This window comes from Colletotrichum aenigma, assembly GCF_013390185.1.
Source record: "Colletotrichum aenigma strain Cg56 chromosome Unknown KSG_Cg56_contig01, whole genome shotgun sequence".
NCBI lineage: Eukaryota > Fungi > Ascomycota > Sordariomycetes > Glomerellales > Glomerellaceae > Colletotrichum > Colletotrichum aenigma.
In genome coordinates this window covers 2,727,193-2,745,894 of record NW_023500907.1, presented here as the reverse complement: position 1 = coordinate 2,745,894, position 18,702 = coordinate 2,727,193, and the positions used below count along the sequence as shown (strand labels likewise).

The 18,702-nt window shown below is 52.7% G+C and overlaps 7 protein-coding genes across 7 annotated transcripts; 2 read left to right on the top strand and 5 right to left on the bottom strand.

Annotated features, from left to right (window-relative positions):
* Positions 1-1,267: 1,267 nt before the first annotated feature.
* Positions 1,268-1,591, bottom strand: con-8 (Conidiation-specific protein 8; the record flags this gene model as incomplete). Its single annotated transcript, XM_037315996.1, has 3 exons — positions 1,268-1,298; positions 1,352-1,473; positions 1,535-1,591. The coding sequence occupies 3 exons, from the start codon at positions 1,589-1,591 to the stop codon at positions 1,268-1,270; spliced, it is 210 nt and encodes a 69-aa protein (XP_037184455.1).
* Positions 1,592-4,740: 3,149 nt separating this feature from the next.
* Positions 4,741-5,585, bottom strand: CGCA056_v000734 (uncharacterized protein; the record flags this gene model as incomplete). The annotated part of the gene is made up of 3 exons (XM_037315995.1): positions 4,741-4,913; positions 4,970-5,278; positions 5,336-5,585. 3 exons carry the CDS (start codon positions 5,583-5,585, stop codon positions 4,741-4,743), a joined length of 732 nt encoding a protein of 243 aa, XP_037184456.1.
* Positions 5,586-7,425: 1,840 nt separating this feature from the next.
* Positions 7,426-7,749, bottom strand: CGCA056_v000733 (uncharacterized protein; the record flags this gene model as incomplete). Its single annotated transcript, XM_037315994.1, has 2 exons — positions 7,426-7,640; positions 7,707-7,749. 2 exons carry the CDS (start codon positions 7,747-7,749, stop codon positions 7,426-7,428), a joined length of 258 nt encoding a protein of 85 aa, XP_037184453.1.
* A 2,872-nt stretch (positions 7,750-10,621) lies between these two features.
* CGCA056_v000732 (uncharacterized protein) lies at positions 10,622-11,485 on the top strand (the record flags this gene model as incomplete). The annotated part of the gene is made up of 1 exon (XM_037315993.1): positions 10,622-11,485. The coding sequence occupies one exon, from the start codon at positions 10,622-10,624 to the stop codon at positions 11,483-11,485; it is 864 nt and encodes a 287-aa protein (XP_037184454.1).
* Positions 11,486-12,218: 733 nt separating this feature from the next.
* Positions 12,219-12,933, bottom strand: CGCA056_v000731 (putative endoplasmic reticulum membrane protein; the record flags this gene model as incomplete). Its single annotated transcript, XM_037315992.1, has 3 exons — positions 12,219-12,689; positions 12,750-12,833; positions 12,901-12,933. 3 exons carry the CDS (start codon positions 12,931-12,933, stop codon positions 12,219-12,221), a joined length of 588 nt encoding a protein of 195 aa, XP_037184451.1.
* A 1,731-nt stretch (positions 12,934-14,664) lies between these two features.
* Positions 14,665-15,363, top strand: rpb7 (DNA-directed RNA polymerase II subunit rpb7; the record flags this gene model as incomplete). Its single annotated transcript, XM_037315991.1, has 4 exons — positions 14,665-14,913; positions 14,972-15,052; positions 15,122-15,291; positions 15,348-15,363. The coding sequence occupies 4 exons, from the start codon at positions 14,665-14,667 to the stop codon at positions 15,361-15,363; spliced, it is 516 nt and encodes a 171-aa protein (XP_037184452.1).
* Positions 15,364-16,429: 1,066 nt separating this feature from the next.
* CGCA056_v000729 (Eukaryotic translation initiation factor 3 subunit M) lies at positions 16,430-17,873 on the bottom strand (the record flags this gene model as incomplete). The annotated part of the gene is made up of 2 exons (XM_037315990.1): positions 16,430-17,240; positions 17,308-17,873. The coding sequence occupies 2 exons, from the start codon at positions 17,871-17,873 to the stop codon at positions 16,430-16,432; spliced, it is 1,377 nt and encodes a 458-aa protein (XP_037185073.1).
* Between the last annotated feature and the right edge of the window lie 829 nt (positions 17,874-18,702).

The following is an 18,702-nucleotide window of genomic DNA, read 5'->3' as shown; positions in this document are numbered from 1 at the left end:
GAGACCGCATCGCGTCTTTTGACGTTGCGGAGCACATATTGACGCGGAAACCGCTGTAACTGCCGTGGTTGGCTGTTGAAAAGATCAAGTGACACAACCGCTGTCGTGGATTGACAGACGGGGGCAGGATCCAATCTAATGTTGGTCCTGCCCACGTGCCATCCAGACGGGATCCTTTCTGAAGGAGATAAGCGCGATAGTAAGGGCCTTCTTTGCACCGTCGTAGCAAGGCTACTTTGCTCCGGAGCCAGCATCTCGGACTAGGCCGAGGAGGATCTGCCCCACGAACCACGCCATCACTCAAATTTTGGGTGCCGAATACGTGGGGCTAACGTTTGGAATGGAAGCCGAGGGGCTTCATGGGTTTGGGCTGGTCGCGTCTCTCACACACGGTCATGTTTGTGACCGTTTCAAAAAACCCTATGCTTGATCGCAGTGTCGGGGTTTGGTACAGTGGGCAAAAAATCGATAAGGGGGGCTGCAGGCGGGGGATTTCTGGGCAGGGAGAGATGCCTCATGATTCTCTATGCTTCAAGATAGTCCTGTACAGCCGCAATTCAAGCCTGACATTTGTCCCCAAACATTGCGTTCGCAACGTGAAGACTCTTTTACCTTTTTGATCAAGAGCTATACTGGTAACTAGATTGCATCCATTCGAATTACCTGCAAATAGCCAATGCCTTAGTCCGCCATGCCGATGAGTTGTCTAAGTCTTGGGGCACGCTCGTTAACAAAGCATATGGTTGGCGTCCATATCGACTTGGTCAGAACAATACCCTCCCGCAGGACGTCATGCTTCAGCTTACTACCTAATATGGTGTGTGATAATTACTGGAGAAGTGCAACAATTTGTACTTCTCATGATTCCCTGCCGACATGTTCAATACAAACTTGATGTTGTTATCTCTCAACGCTATAACACCGTCCGAAACATGTTGAACATATTGGTGCGAGCTTGGCTAAAGTTCTAGCGCAATGTTACACTTTCCTTGCGGTTTGGGCACTATGGTGAGGGACAATGCTATTCCGCATTTGAGCACTTCTTTTCATACTTCATTCGCTAATTCTGCTTGCAAGCTAGCAACACATCACGACAACCAAAGATGACAAATTTATGCAATGGTGAATAATCCATTATGGTAGCGTCTTGCTATGCTTAAACACAATCTCGTACGAACGCCATTGTACCAATACACTCCCAGTATCGAAGAACCGGATCATAACGCCTGCATTCTTCCTGTACTCAAATGACGGTCACTGACATCGCTTATTTCGGGGGGCTCGGGCCACGGGTCCAGCTAATTCAGGTCAGCCTCCTGTTCTGTGCAGTACAAGGTTGTGGATATCATACTTCTGCCACATCTGGCCGATGAATCCAGGTGCCGGCTTAGAATCAGTCATTGACTGTCTGCGTGCAGCGGTGCCATCGTGACGCTTCTGTTCCACAAGACCTTGGAAGAGAGTGCCTGAGCTCTGTGCGGGGTGGGAGTATTAGCTACGTCATTTCGAGGACTCGGGATAAGGAGGCACGTACGCGTCTGCGACCGGTGGTAGGGGAGACGGGCGCGTTGTTGGTCTTTCCGGAGTCCATGGTGGCGGTGTTGATGTTCGTGGTTCTTTTAATTCTTGTAGTGTTCAGGTTGTATGAATGTGTTGCTGAATTGCTCTTCCTGAACGGCCAGGGCGGCAGCAAGAGGGTATATAAGCAACTGAGCTCTTCCTAAGCTCACCTAGCTCGACCTGCCAGAACAGAGTTCCCAGAGGTATCCCGTCTAGGGTATTCCAGACTCGTCTCCCTTCTCCACGGATGACTTCACCAATGAGGCCAGCGCCCACCCCTCTGACACAAGGGATGCGGGAAAGCTTGTCGATGCGCCGGTCAAGACGATGACGGCGTTTACTCGTTCGCTTCATCAACGGAGGTCTCCAGTAGCGCCCGCCGCACTTCCTTAGTTCCAGGGGGGGTACGTATGTATACTTTTACGACGAATCCTAAAATCGGGTGGGTTAATCAAGCTACCCTGAATGTTTGTGTACGTAAAACACCCTTTCCCCTCTGCAAATCGTGCTCCCCGAAGGTGCTTATGCTGTCACTTTGTTGGGGCGGCCTCTGCCGTGTAAGCTCTGGCAGGTACCTCCTGCTGGTCATCGCTTCTTCTCCTCTCGAGGTTTACCCCGCGCGGGAAGGCCATGCAAACCCAGGTTGGTGGTCTGATCACGTCCTGGGCCGAGATGGCCGGAGAGCCAGTCAAACGCCGGCGATCTCAAGCAAAGGGGCCATGTTCCCAGTGTTTCTCTCCTCTCTCTCTGTGCCAGACCAGAGAGCTGAAGGCAAGGGAGGGGGGTCCCAGGCATGGATGGACAAGCAACATTAGAAAAACACACGAGCGGGCGAAACACCGGCAGCATTGTAGCCAAAACCCTCGCGAATCTTGAGTTGGACACGTGATGGTTTGTTCGATTGGGGCGATAATTGGCACGTCCTGCAACATCGACACAGGCACGACAGGCAGCTGTGACGAAGGGTTTGCGGGCAAAAAGTAAGCAGCAGAGACATGTGTGGCAGGAGATTGGCCCAGGACGGGATGGGCAAATACTACGGTATGTTGCGTATGTACGGATCATCCATCGTTGGCGTTCTTGGTACGCTCGGCAAAGATCGTCCGCGGACGTGGGCAAAAGTGTGGGGAGACCATGCACCACCGCCGGAAGAGAGAAAGCGATAGGGGGCGCAGCGCCGGCCGATAACGCGGGGACCTCGACCGGCGCGCCGCGGCGCCTGAACGCCGCCAACAGCCAGGCTGCATTAAGGGTCCCCTGTCCCCAGTAGACCCATACGGCGGTGTGCTTGGGATCGGGGGACTTCATCGTACGCTACGGCTACAAAGAGGATATCATTATCATCACTATGAAGTGATATAGTGTATTAAAATGTACTTTTTAGAAACTCTACTAGTACGTAGACTACCTTTATAACTACCCCCTTTCTTTCCTCATTTTTTTTCTTTTCCTTTCTTTCTTTATTTCTCTTAGCTTTAATAATTAAAGAGAATTAGTTATACTAATTGTTATAATTACTTTATTTTTATATTTTTTAAATTTATTTAGTTTATTAAAAAAAATTAATTTTTTTTATTGTTTTATTATATTTAAGTTTTTTATAGAGTTTTTTTTTAGTTTTATTTATTAATAGTAATACTTTTAACATTACTAAATTTAGAAAGAAAATATATAGTCATTTAGTAAATAAATATTTAGTAGCAGAATTTTTTTTTAGATTTATTTAAAAACTTAATATTAAAACTTATATTACTAATATTATTTTAGAGCTTCTATTTACATTTTCTTATAAAAGTAATAAAATTAATTTTCTATTTTATTTTTTATTTTATTAATTTAATAATAAATATTTTAATAAATTTAACTATAATAAGTTAATCCTACTAGAGATAATTAATAAATAAAAAAGAATATACTTATATTCCTTTTTTTTATAATTTTTATAATAAGTTATTTATAAATTATTAAAGTTATTAGTAAAATTCTTATAAACTTAGATTAAAGCTTTTTTAGTTATTATAAATAGTATTATAATATATAGTAAGTATCTATTAAAATATAAATAGAATTTTGATAGTATAGCGTAAACCTCTATAAATTAGATATAGCTAGGCTCAAAGGGTAGAAGAGGATATTACTGTTGTATACAGGGGTCGCTTCGATCGAAGCTTCCGGCATCCTCGACAGCGTCAGGAGGATGAACTGTCGATTGTCTGGTCTGATGGATGATGTAGACGGGCCCGCCGTGCCCGCTAAGCTAAGCATCTCAGATAGACGCGGTGGCGGCAGGGCGGGTTTGCGATCGTCTCTTAGTCGTGTGTTCGCTGCAGTGTTTAATCTGGAGCCCCCTTGGTAAGTGGCTGGCTGGTTGGCTGCGTCGATCGGGAAAGGAGAATCACGTGATCCCGATGATGGAGCTCTAGAGATCGGGATCCACTCCGTCCGCCGACGTTCATCTTACCATCGTCATTCATTCCAAATGACGCCCATCACTGCCAAGATCAGACGCAGCCACAAAGATCGGCAAGAGACAGGTCTGGAACGTGAAGGACCATGAAACCTGGAAAGCTGAGTTTGAGAGATAATATGATCTCCCAGTTTCCCGGATCTGACCACCCTGGCTTGTGAAACTGTTTAGCTTCTGCCATTGCCAAAACCATCCATCAGCCGCAAACTTCCATTCACATTCAGGCACAGGACAACGGCAAGTGTTTTATAGCAAGGATTGACTGTTTGTTGATTGTCTAGAGCTGAGTCTAGGGGGACAAGAAGAAGAGAAAGTTTCGGTTGTAAGAAATGATTAAAAAAGACGATTCCAGATTATAAGCGAGGCGAGAAAAGGGAGCCACTGGGACTCGCGCTATTATGCCCGCAACAAAGTTGAAAGTCCCCAAGATGATGAATGATCCACACCGCTGAACGCTTCCAGGAATAAGTAATCTTCAGAAAGTCTTCGGAAACTTTTGATGTCAAATCAGAGCCGCGTTATCGGAAGGTTGGGGTATGATCGTGTAAGTCTGAGAAAGCGGAGCCCTCGATTCCAAAGGAATAGGGGAGGGAGGGATGCTTCATCAGCCAAGCCAAGAACTCTTCATGGGTTTCGTGTGCAAAAGTGCCGACGCTGTCGACTGCAAGATGGCCTGCCCCAATTGAGTTCCTAGCTGTGATGGAGCTCTCAGCTTAGAGGCCGATGCCACCGCCGAGGAGACCACCGCTGCTGCCGCCAACGAGACCGCCGAGACCGCCGAGGAGGCTGAGGAGGCCGGTGACGACGCCGAGGATGGTGGGGATAGCGGCGAGCAGAGCCTGGAGCGGTGCAATGTTGGAGACGGCGCCGGTGGCACCACCGAGGTCTGATTGACATTGTTAAGGTTGGTTCAAGTGAAGTTGGGAGAGGATATTGACTTACTACCAAGGTTGGACAGGAGACCGGTGGGGTTGAGGACGGGTCCGAGGAGGGTGTTGAGGCCACCGAGACCGCTCTGGATAGAGCCGAGCTGTGGGGCGCTGAGTCCGCCGCCCAGAAGGCTGCCGGTGGGCAGGTTGGAGGTAAGGAGAGTCAGGTTGCCAAGTTGGTACTGAAGGCTGGTGGCCAGGGCAAAGATCTGTTCAGGAGTGAGGTTGGTGCCCGCAGGAAGGGCGGAGACAGGGTTGACGAGGCCGGTGACGCCAGTAATGGCGGTGACGGGAGGCAGGGTGTTGCCGGGAACACCCGCGCCTGCGAATTATGTCAGTTTTATGCTGAGGTTCATGTTAAGGGGGGCAAGCGCCTTACGAAGGGTGGCAATGGTGTTGAGGATGGTTTGGGTGAGAGTAGTAAAGGCAGCGAAGGCATCCGCAGCGTTGAGAATAGTGCTGATGATGGCGATGTTACCCAGGGGGCCAAGGCCAGCGGCGCCGGGGATATTGGTGAGCGCAGGGACCAGGTTGAGGGCACGGGGCTCGATCTCGCGCTTCTCGACAGCGACAGGGTTGGCGATGGCAGCAGCGCCGAAGAGAGCGAGGGTGACGACGGAGGCCTTCATTTTGATGGTTGGCAGGGGTTTGAAGAAGTTGTTTGTTTGAAGCGTGAGAGAGAAGTGTTCCGAAGACTTGAGAGATGAGAGAAGAAGCGGCTGACTATCCTGTAGTTGAAGCTGTGTGTGATGATGAGAGAGGATATTCCAATCCAGACGGTGGAAGATGAGGCCTTTTATAATTCATTCAGCTCACGATTCTCCTCGTTGAAGCTCCCCTCATCCTATTGCCAACCTCACATGTCGTCGACTTTGGCTTTCCGTCTTCGTCGTCCTGTCCCTCATCTCGCCCCCTCGACGCCAAGGGAGCAAAGAATTCTGAACGTGGCCTTCACGCACATCCAGCCGCACAGCGTGTAAGACTCGTGAAGCCTCAGACGCATTTCCGAATGAGGTACATCACAACACACACTCGCAACTCCACGCGAAGTCATCCTCACCCTCAACATCGGGCCAAGTTGCCGGCCGGTGGACCCTCGCGACCCTGAAGCTGGGGCTAGGCTGTAGCCAAGAAGGTCTAGGGAGGGCGGGAGTCTCAGCCCATGCGCCTTTGACAGCTCCTTCCGTGAAACTCGACCAATGGACGTTCGGTGTTGATGGCCGCCCGTTGTCTCTGATGGATAACTCAAAAGTGAGACACCATCTACGCGGTGGAGGGACGCAATATCTTGTCTCTTGGACAGCTCATTGGCCGACCGCATCTCTGCGAACGGGAACAGGAATGGGAGCCACGGGGCTCATAATTTCCGCCCAGCCTCCACTCTCTGTGGGCAAGCGCGCACTTCCATATCCACCCATGCCCCTCACTGAGACAGGACCGAACATCTCGGCCGAAGCTGTCGTGACGTTTGCGGGGAGATATTTCGTGATCAGAGTCAGCCCATTCCGACTCCACCGTTGCTCCCGCCGCCGATCACCGGTAGAACTGCATACCACAGCTTTTGGGTGATGTGATGTTGTGGTGTAATGCCTGCGGCATCCGGCATCGTGGACAAAGCTGCCAAAGATCACCCAAAGATGATCCTTCAAACCTGCTTTTCCTGGAGAGTGTTTCTTCCTGACAACGAGGCTTTTTTCTGTTGAGCCTCTTGCTAAGTTTCCCCTCTTCTCTCTTTTGGACTCTTGGCCCCAGTATCTGCTTTCGTCCTGATGCCATCAAGAGAGTTCTGACAGAGGAGGAAAAGATTACGTATGAAGTGAGGAAAACAATAAGTCTATTTTGTCTCAGCCCGGCCAGCCTCTGAGCCTCCACGTACCTCCTTTCCCGTTCTCCCTGACGGGAGCTTGCATCCCACCTTTACCCGTCTGAGCCGCCCAAGCATAAGCGGCTTGAGCTGAAGGGAAAACGTGACAGTTGACAGCTTTCTGAGGGATCGCAAGTCTCCGCCAGAACCTATCGAATCACAATGCGTGCCCGGGTCATATGGACGTTCCCAAGAATTCTGCCTTGGCAACAGACGGCCGCGGGCCGGCGCTGTCGCACATATTTCCCTCCCGTCCGGCCAACTTAACCGCGGGATATGTTGAGGAGCATTTCATCTCTCTAGCGGGATATGTCGCCATCGTAAAAAAACGCAAGACATTGTGCGCAACGTGACCGGAATGGGATCCTCTGAGGCTGAGAAACTTGACCGCCTTGGGCAGTTCACAAGCAATGTGGATGTTCGTTTTTTTGTGATGGCCAAGGCAGCAGCAGCCTTTGTTAGCACCAGTCCAGATCTGGACTGCATCTAAGCCCAGGGACGTGAACGAGGGATTCTGACTGCTGTTGGCGGCTGAATCAACATGTTCCGTTGCAAGCCGAGTGCGAACTTTTCCCGCCAAGATCTGGGAAATCCGAGATCAAGTTTCACTTCCACAACACCAACTGATCCAGTGAGAGGCATCGTGAGAGGAATGAAATGGCATCTCCATGGCTTAGCCGCACGTCATGCCGAAGCGCCGCAGACAAAGGTGATGGGGAGAGATACTTTTTGGCCCATACGTAGGTGGACTCAACAACTTCAGCCTGCCGCCGGTCCACCAACAAGCGTCCGCCCCCGGACTCCAACGTCATTCCCGTTTCTGTCACCCCGAGTCAGAAGGGTTCTCAGAACCAAAAGACATGCCGAGAGGATATTTTGCCCTTACTTCGTGGCCAGGCTGCAAATGCTGCGTCAGGAAGGCTCGTCATGTTGCATCTTTCTCTTGATCGAGGGCGTGAGCAATACCTTGAAGTTGGAAGTTGCTCCCGGGCGAAGGGCGTCAGCCGGCTGGCTGCCTGTTGTGTGAAACACTTTTGAGTCTTTCAGGTCAAACCGGTCCCGTCCATGTCCGCACATCATCACGGCCGAGCCAGAAGTGCCAAGTAATGTGTAGGGAAAGTCTGAGCCTCCACCCGTACAGGCGAAGACTGCCACATTTCGTGAAGGCTTTCGGGGCCGAGTCCAGGCCTCCAGAGAATTTCCACGGCTACGGGTTCGAGAGTTCTCTCATAGGCCTTCCTTCGACGGGATTACGTGACGAGAAACAGAGACAGCACGGTTCTCGTGGTAGCCACGTCCAAGAATGCCCAGTGTAAGCGGGATTTCTTCTGTCTTCTCCGTGGCGCCGCTGCACTTGGTCAGGCCAGTCTTGGCTCCGTCCCGCACAGCCTAGCCAACTCATCCAGTTACCGTGTGTCCAGCTATTACTTCTCGTGCCGTACCTCGCGCCCAGAGTGGCCAGACTGTTGATTCCGAAATCCCTCGTGTCTCCGCTGCACGTGGGCCCCGTCTTTGATCGCTCCGGTGCTCGCGGTACACTCCCTTGACAAGACACTCTGCGCGCTATGCGACAGTCCGCCCCTTCGAGCGCGGAGGTGGGCGGGTCCGCCTCCTGAGAATGTCCTGTTCGCGGCAGGCGGGCAGCTTTCTCCAACCTCAAGTCGAATGTCTCGATGGGACCCCCAAAGAGACTGGCGAAGACAACCCTCTCGAACAAGCCTTCGCCATCATCCATCGTCATTCCGGGGCAAGGAAACTCCATTCCTTACTCGAGCCAAGCAAAGTCGGTGATTGAGGGCGGAAAACATGAGCTGATCATTGGTGCGTGAACAATGATGGACGACACTCAAGTCCGAAGCGGAGGAGAAACCACCTCATCCTAAAGGACTTCCTAATCAGGCCGTCTTTCGGGATGGGTCGGTTGCCGAGCCCTGGGGTTTCGGCCGGAGGGATCTCCCTCCCGGAATTCAATGGCGTGCTTGTATTTTTCGTCTGTCTTGTCAAAGTTGCGAGGTTTGACTTTGATGTTCTCGGTGCGAGACAGGGGGGCATCCATCTCTTCGGAGATGAACACTACGTTACCTGCGTCGGATGCCCTTTGTTCAGTCTTCTCAATGTCAACATTCCGGACGCCAGACGATCTCCCTTGGGCATGATCACAAAAGAGATTGCAATCAATAAGCCTTTGAATTTGCGACATCATGATCGTACGAGGATCTGCGAAATGTCGTGCTGAACGTGTTGGAAATCTCGATGGAGGTGTGATGATCAACCCAAACTGAGGAGACGAGGAAAGGTAAGCGAAGACAGTGATGAGGAGCAGGTACTGAAAGCACACGGAGACCTGGCCTCAAAACTTGAAGCTCCCGCCAATGTCTGGGATATCGCGAGCTTGTTGCTGTTGTTGATGTATGATATTGCAACAAAAATCATGTTTCCTATCACACGGGCACATACACCTTACCTCTCTGTCATGAGGGATCATTCGAAGCGATACTAAGCTTATTCATTACGGCTCATCCCCATTACCAAACTCGCATGATGACAGACTAGAATATGCTTTGCACGAGCAAGTCTTCGTTCAGGGTTAGTCTACAAGTCTACGGTCTTGCTATTAGGCGAACAGGCGAGATTATGTGTTGGCTTCACTGAATGCTTTAGAAGGCTCGGAAGGTCGGCGGGTGTTCATCTCAAATACATGGCACTCGACTGGAGCTGGCTTGCTGATTCTGTAAACATCTATACTTCGGTCTCAGAATCCATAGGCTGTGGTTATGAGTGACTGCTAATCACGACATGTGCAGCATCTATGTCCCTTAAGCTTTCAGGGATCTAGAAGGTTTTACATCTTTTTGAAGGCAGAATGAATGCGATTTAAGTAGCTGATAAAAGGTTTGTTGGGTCGTATGAATGGCAAGTTTGTATTCATGGCAACTTTGAAAAAGATCAGTAAAGTGTAGAAAGTCCCCAGGTGAAGAAATGCGCTCACATTCTATGCAAAATAGCAACCCACGACGCTATGTCCATGGAGTGAATATCAAAATGAAAATACAGAGCGCTTGAAATCTCATGCCTGCGAGCAATTCATCATATATACCAAGCCTGAAGTTTAGGTGCATGTTGTAGGCTAATATATGACTGTGGTATAAGATTGAATAGTCCGAGTATTCAATAAATCAAGGAGAATATTTATGTTAGCGAACCTGGATTCAGACGGGTTAGTAGATAACGATCCATAGATTGCAGTAGAGACAGAATCTTCTCGCATCAATAGTAGCATCTGGATCCCATACAAAGAAACAACACCCTCACGAGACCTGTGTTCATTGTTGGCCATCAACAAGGCAATTCTTTCACCTCAAAGGACCAAATTTCAATGTTTCGAATTCTCTCACACTCTTCAACTACCTACAAGGATACCTTGAATGACATGAAACAAAAGAGAAGATGAACGCTTGCCAAAGAAAATCATGAAGATATAATACAAGGCAGCAAGTTTGAAATATGTTGTCTGATAACAAGCCGTTGTGTTTCCTCATATCTCCCTTTGTCTGGAAAGCACCAGTCCCTGAAAGATTAGAGAAGATGATGTTGATAAATAGAAAAGACCTCAGCAGCGACAGTCAGCGATTTTCTTGTTTTCTTCAGAGACATATTTATCATACAACGCAAATACCGACATCAAGAGCACCGCAACCCAGTGAAACTCGCAAGAAACGAGAGACACCTTAGACTACCACGATCGCAGAACCCATCGCGACCAATACCAACAGCTACGAAAGAACAACAACAACCGCCACGATGTGCTACGGAATCATGTCATATTCGTGCTCCCACAGCATCAAGAAACGCTTCACCTGCCGGGAGGCCCCCAAAGACGCGCCCTGGAGCTGCCACGCCGTGATGACAACCCTCTGCGGCGCCCGTCCCGGCGAGCAATGCGACCAGATCCGCGCAGACAAGCACTTCAACGTCCCCCACAGCTGTCCCGACTGCCAGGCCGCCGACGAGTCCGGGGTTCTTCCGCACAGCCGTACCACCCATAACCGCTTCAAATCACAGCTGGGGCCCGAGGGCCTGCGCGCCTCGCGCCTGCGCAAGGAGGCGGCGGACAAGAAGAAGGAGGCGGAGCGCGCCGCATACCGGGACAACCGCATTGCCGGGCAGATCGCCCGGCGAAATGCGACCGCTTACCTCGACCACCCGCCCATGCAGATGCCGTCTGTCGTCAGTGTTCCGCTGGGTAACCGGGCAATGAGCCAGGAACCGTCGTATGGTGCACTTCGGCCAGGCGCCCTTAGCCCTTTGCAAGTCATGCCGCCGGCTGCGGACGATGAGTATGACCCCGATGATGAATCCGTGAGCGTGAAACGACCCGACGTGGATCGGTATGGGTATGGCCAGTACCGACGGGACGAGCAACAGCAGAGCGAACATGGCATCGACCCGCATGGAAGCTACAAATCTAGGTACGCATCGAGAGACTTGACGCCGAGCAGACCAGCTCCCTCGAGACCAAACAGGGCGAGACCTGATCCTCTTCGACTCCCCCCTCGTTCTCGTTCTTCGGATGACTATGTTCCATCGATTCCAATGTCGCCAATGTCGCCAATGTCACCGCTTGACGACGAGCCGATTCGGCCTCGCCGTGGTCGGCGGGGCTAGAGGCCCAACCCCCTGAGGTCCTTCGGGTCGCTTCGCAAGACGCACAGCCAAAAGCTCGCAGGAAAGAGTCCGAAAAAAATGGCCCAGTTTCATGATCTCAAGAGAATTCTCAACTCACCCACTCGCCCGAATGCCCGTAACTCCGTCATCTCGGAGTCCGAATCGATGGTTTGTCAAGATGCTCTGGCGGTGGAACGTGGGATGCCTTAGCTCACCCTCGCTGGGTACGATGACGGTCTGGGAAGACAATTTGGTGAGTGAATGCTTCGTCCTGTTGAACTATGTACTCGTTTCATGCATTTTTGCTGCAATTGACATAGACATATAGAGCCTCCTTTCCCTGCCCAAATAGAACAATAACCGAAAACAAGCAACGCGCAAGGGTCCCGTGCAAACTCTCGTTGGCAAGTGTCATGACTCGACCAAGATACAGATCCAATGACTGACAATCTGTATACGCGTGAGCTGAAATTGGTATCTGATGAAAGTACTCCGTCCTGTGAAGTGATGGCGCCTGCCCGAATGCTTCCATGCGGCGAGTCCTGTGCCCGTTGATTTCTCTGTTCAACCACTGCTTCCCCTTGTAACCTCGTTGCCCTATGTTTGCTGATACCTGTTGACAGGTGAGTGCGGCACTTGACGTCGGGCCGGCGCCTACAGTGCGATTTTTCAAAGAATTGCGGAATACTCGCATTGCCATCGTGGAGGTTGTGCTGGCTGGCTTGCGTGTAGACTATTGGGCCTTGCCGTTCTTGGCCTCTCCATTGGCCTTAGAGGCCTTGAACTTGGCAATCTCCTTCTGGACGGCCTTGTCGACGCGTGCCTTCAGCTCCGCGCGGTAGCCCAGCTTGAAGAGAAACTCGAGCCAGACGAACAGAGGGGCCAGGAAGACGGCCTGGATCAGATTATCCAGCAAAGCAGGGGCACGACCCTCAAAGGCGCCGTGTCCGATGAACTGGAAGATCCAGCAAACAACGTGGACGCCGATGGCGACCTTGTTGGTCAGGTCGGGATTCTCGAGCCTGAAAGAGTTGCCGGCTGCAGTGGCGCCTAAGCAGATGGCTGCCAGCAGGGTGCCGGCGACAGGCTCGAGGAGCACATACAGTCCACCCCAGGTCAACGCTGCAAGTGTTCCAAGGTTAAGATCTAGATTGGGGACTGTGAGCCAACTTGGGAGAGGAATGAGAGTTCCTGTGTTGGTGGCCTAAGAAATATGAATAAGCTGAACTGCAAAGACCCGAGTGTCAATGCATTAGTCACTTACGAGACAAAATCCCGAGAAAAGGATCATGGGCACGCATGCCATGTGAATGCCAATATTGACAGTGTTATGGTGGTATGCGCCATACTTTTTTTTTTGACGAAATTAGCAGTGAACGGACAACGAGACTTCAGAGGCTAAGCTGTAAACTCACAAAGGTCAAGTGTTTTTCCAAGTCAAGAGACATGTTTGCGGTTTTGGAGATTGGATGATGTTGAGATCTAAGCCAAAGCGAGGCAGGTGATGGAAGCCGAGGATTGCTGCAGGACCTGAACGAGGCTGCAAGCAGGGTCGAGGCTCAGCCGCAGCAGAAGGGATGGTCGGGAGTGCGAGCAGACTAGACGGGCGAAGGGTGGTGCGACCCAGAGTCTAGACAGTGTCGATCTCTACCTTAGTTTCCAACAATGGGAGTGCTGTATGTTGCGACAGGTCGGGTTGGCGATGTCAAGGCCGTAGAGTAGGATGGAAAATGAAGGAATGCTGCGGTGTTCCGGACTGGACAGGACAGGGTTGCAATGGTGTTCATATGCGTCCCACTCGCGCACAGCACGCCTGGAGGGTGAGTGCGCCGTACGGTGGAAGTGGACGCCCGTGGGGCCGGCCGCTGGGCGCGTTTTTGCTTCGGTTCGGGGAGGTTGTAGGGGAAGGACCGCTGGGATCTAACTTCGAGGAGCCCAAAAGGCAGGTCGAGGGACCCCGGAGCCCAAGACTAGCAGGTGACAAGGGCGATAGGAGCGGCTCCTGACTGGAGATTTGGGTGATCGAGTCCACTAAAAACCGCTAAACGTGCATGCAGAGAACATACGACCTGTCTCGCCCAATCTGATGCCGTGGATTTGTCGTTTGAGCGCGTTGGGGGGGGGGGGGGCTGGAGAGGCTTTCGACCGGCTGCCCAGATTCAACGACGTGATTCGGTTTTTGGAGGAGTGTAGAAATTGGCCGAGCAGACACAGGCCCAGACACAGACACTAAGGCAATTGACCCGAGGCACCTTGACCGCATAAGAAGCCGACCAGCCCTCATCTCATCACCACTCAAGTTTAGTCTGGACGGCACCAGACGACTGACTTTAGGGTTGCGGTTTCTGCCGTCCGTGGCGCCACCCTGTCGCATTCCTTCGCCTCTCGCGGCCCGTACACTGTCATCTCACCAATCTTGCTATCGTGCATACGGCCCTGAAATCGGGCCTCGCACTCCATGCAGACTTTCCATCATCCCGACTCTTGTCCATGGAGTAAGGGAGGTACGGCATCGTACGCGGTAGGAGAGTGGGGCGCCACGAGCATGTCGCGTAAGCGCAGGCGCGTTAAGTGTGACATGCCAAAGTGTGGCTGGTATAACCGTGGCACATGCAGTCCTGGCATGAGCCACAGACATACGTGTGTGGCTTGACTCTCTGCGCTGGATGTGGCTAGGCAAGGCCAGAAAATTAACGAGCCACATTTGGTAGCTGCACCTCAACTCAACCCATCGTCTTCAGCCTCGTCTTGTGCAACCTTTCTCTCTTCAACCGTCGAGTCACCGACGACGGCGCATCACCTCCCTCCAACGGCGCGCAGTGGCACCTTCCATCAAAAGTTTCCTGACAATTTGCGGTTCTCTTTCGTTCTCTAATATTGCGCTTGCTCTCACGAGACTTCCAGCGTGCCAGCGACGTCACACGCGATCGCTCGCTCCTGCTGTTTTGAAGGCCACACAGCTCTAAGAAGCACCTTTGGAACTCCGCATCTAGGCCACCTTCTTTTTCAAGTCGATCGCGTCGTCCAATTAGACCTTCCGCGCGAACTTCTCCCACCGTGCCCTCCTCGATTGCGTCCGATATACACCTGACTTGCTCGACCAAATTTGGGCGACGACGAGCCGATTGAAGTTAGCAAGCGATCCTACCTCCCGCAAGCACGCCGTACCTCTTGCGAAAATGTTTTTCCTTTACAATATGGAGCGCAGGGTCACCCTGCACCCTTCGTACTTTGGGCGCAACATGCACGAGCTGGTCACGAGCAAGCTGCTGAAGGACGTCGAGGGAACCTGCGCCGGCAGCTACTACATCATTTCCATCATGGACACCTTCGATATCTCCGAGGGTCGCATTCTTCCGGGCAGCGGTCTGGCCGAGTTCACCGTGGGCTATCGCGCGGTCGTGTGGAGGCCCTTCAAGGGCGAGACGGTAAATGCTACAAATCTGCCTGGCTCTGTCGGGAAGCGGATTCTGACATGACCCCCAGGTTGACGCCGTGGTTTACTCGGTCAACCACCAGGGCTTCTTCGCCCAGGCAGGACCCTTGCGCCTCTTCGTGTCGGCTCATGTACGTCCCCGCTTCCGCGCCAGCCAGGCAGGATCTCAAAATCACTAACTGCGAGCCTCTCTATTCTAGCTGATTCCCTCTGAGATCAAGTGGGATCCCAATGCCACGCCGCCACAGTTCACCAACAATGAGGACACCATCATTGAGCCTGGCACGCATGTGCGCGTCAAGGTTATTGGTACGAGAACGGAAGTCGGTGAGATGTGGGCCATTGGCAGTATCAAGGAGGACTACCTTGGGTATGTTGTCCTTCAGGGAACCATCGATTGGCCTCGCTCACAAACATCTCGAAAAGCTGTCTACAGGATTAGAAACCTTGAAAAGACGAATGGATCCAAGAGGCCTTGGCCCCGCGCCACTGGGCCGAGCCGTTCTCCGTTGTATATGGCGGCACTGCTCCCACCGCTGGAAGCCAAGCCAATACGTCTAGACCCATTTGCCGACCGTGTTGGAGGACATCCTTTGCTGCTAGGGCAAGAAGTCTTGCCCATCAGCGAAGAGGAAGCCGTGGCTGCAAGAAGGCCGGGCTTCGGCAGAACCGCCACGAGAACCACTCGCGGACCCATTTTCTGCAAAATTGAGCCGCTTATGAGAAAGCAAAAGATAGACAAAAGTTTGGGGGGCAAGAGGGGCGTACACATGCCCCATTCAAAGAGAGAGCGCGCCATTGAAAAGAATTTCGACGCAAGGCATCGGTTTGCGTCTTCACAGTTGTACACTAACTTTCTCACATTCTACGAAATGAAAAAGCAAGCCATGAGAATACAGTATAGAGGCACCTTGAGCCGTGACTGGTGGGGATGAATCTTCTCTTGACGACGGCAATATCGTTCGCTCACATTACGCACCACGGCATGAGCGCACGGCAATCGTTCGGAAAGAGTCTGTATCATGATCCTGTTACGCTGATTCGTTGAGACGCCGCTGTCGACCTACGAACCTCCCTCTCCCGGTTTGACCAAACTTTTCTCTAAAACGAAAAAAATCAAAAGTAGGTAGAAAAGAAAAGAGACCCAGAGGACCCCTCACTTTTCTCCCTTTCTCTCAGCTCTTCATCAGCTCTATAACTCGATGGTTTGGTTCGGGTTCTCTCCTCCATCCACACACGTCCCGTTTCCTTTTCCCCTCCTCGCCGTAATTACATAAAAAGACACACGTTCAAAGGTTTCCCCCATTTGTCCCATGGAAATTTCCGCTCTCGTTTCTTTTTAACCTGATCGCCAACCCTTCCCTTCCCACCCATACCATGACGCTATGTGAAAGAGTTGGCCAAAGTGGTTAAAACGGAGCGAAGAAGACAACAGGTGAACCACATTCATGAAATTTCCGCGTAGACGATCTCTCGACAAATCACCGGGCTCAATAGGTGGCCTTCTCTTAGTCGTCGTTGTCCGTCCTCTCCTTGGGCTCACGGGGCTCCCTAGGCTCGCGAGGCTCGCGAGGCTCTCTGGGCTCACGCTGCTGTCCGTCACGGCGCTGGCCGCCCCTCTGCTGACGACCACCGCTGCCGCCCTCCTTGTCGGCGTTCAGCTTGCGCTCCGCCTCCTGCGCCTCGCGCTCCTTCTGGGCCTTGGCGTTGGCCTGCTCCTTGCGGATGACGTCGTGCAGGTTCGACAGGGTGCCCTTCCAGCTGTCCAGGCGGGTGGCGAGCTCCTGCCATTGCCTGGTGCCGAAGACGCGGTAGGTGACCTTGTGGACGAGGAAGACCTGGTCCTGCTGGGAGAGCTTGCCCTCGACGAGGCCGGCGCGGATCACGTCAATGGCCCACATCTCGACGTCCTCGGCGGGGACCTGGAGAGCCTTCGCGACGGCGGAGTACTCGATGCGGCGGGAGGTGGTCTGGGCGGCGAGGGAGGCGAAGGTGAGGAGACGCATCTTGCGGTGGAGGCGGTCGTGGTCGAGCTTCTCCTTCTCGAGCCAGCCCTGGTGCTCGTCGTTGAAGTCGTTGTAGTCCTCGAGGTCCTGCTCGGCGACGATGTCGAGAAGCTGGGAGTAGACGGGGTGCGTCTCGGACAGGTTCTGCACGGTGGGTATGCTGCGGATGTCGGTGAAGAGGAAGTGTGTGTTGGAAAGCAGGGCGTCGCGGACCGCGCGGAGGGACAGGCGCTGGGCGTCCTCGGAACCGACATCGTCCTTGTCGTCTGCGTCAAAGGTGCGCAGGGCCTTGAGAATGTATTCGTAGCTCTCCCTGTCTGGGTATCAGTCTCCGATGCTTTGTCTTTCCAACTCTTCCAACGAAAAAAGGGACGACTCACTCTTCCTTGCCGGCCTCCTTGGCGACCTCAGCAATCTCCTCGTACATCTGTCTCTGGAACTCGTCGCTGGTCTTCCAGTCCGCGAACCAGTCGGGGAGCTGCTTCAGGTAGGGCTGGATGGTGTCGAACATGGCGTTGGCCTTGAGGAAGCGCAGGATGGCCATGAAGACGTTGTAGCGTATCGGGTTCTCGGGGGCGATGAGGTTGAAGATGGTGCTCAGGGCGTTGAGGCTCAGACCGACGCCGTTGACGGGGCTGGAGGCGATGGGCTTGGAGAAGGCCTGGCAGAGGGTCGGGAGGTGCTTCTTGGGGTCCTCGGACTGGAGGACGAGGTGGACCATGAGGTTGGACGCGGCGGTGAACTCCTTCTCGGCCACCGACGTCAGGGCCGTCGACGAGCGCACCAGCTTGGACAGGACCTCCTCCTTCTTGGCCTCGTTCTCGACGAGGGGCTTCACCTCGTCGGCGATGTGAAGGTAGTCGGCCATCTCGCGGGCGAGCTCCTGGAAGGAGCCGTCGACGAAGAGCAGCTGAGGCTGCGCCTGTTGCTTCGCTCCCGCCGCCATGATTGCTGGTTTTTCGCGGTATCTGACGAGGGTTGTCGGGCCTTCGGGTTGAGAGGGGGGTGGGATGCGGTTGATTGCGGAGGTGTTGGCAAATTTGGCTGGGAGGAGGAGTAAGAGAGGGACCCCGGAAAAAAAGAGAATGCGAAAGTGTGTAGAGGGGCGTGTGGTTTGCGGACGACGGAGACAGGGGGTCGCTCTGTCGTGCGGTATGTCTCTTGCGAAGCCCGTGTCGACCTGCGGTTCGATGGAGGGGTGTGGTGGAGGAGGGCAATTTTCGCTGTTTTCTGCCACCCGACCGACTTGTGGGCTTACCTAGGCGAAGGCGGTGAAGCCAGGCCATGGTGCCCCACGCCGTGGCGGGGTACCACTGTGACCTGGGATTTGATAGATGAGGCTCTGTATTCACCAGAACTGTACTTGAAAGCTTGTTACTCAAAGCTTTACTTCATAGACAAGTGAAAATGGCCCTAGTCGTGTTCTCAGAAGTGAAATCTTGCACCAAATTTCCAGATCACGATGTCGAAACGCTTTTAGTTCCTCTGTTGACACGGCCCCGCCTCGGGCTGCCCCATAACGACAGTGGAGGCTCCGGTTTCCGCTCGGAGCCGGTATGGCAGCGGCAGTCGTTTCCGCCCTACTTGTCGAAACGGTGCCGGTGTAGGAAACAACCCGAATGCCTAGGACACTGCATATTCGGAGACAGAATCTGAGGTTTAGCAACACATACTCTCATCCAATGTGTGTGGCATGCCGAAAGCCTTTCCATTCGTGAAAAGGTTTACATTGTCTCCAAGTAATGTCAGATATGTCAGGACGCCAACTTTTGCCG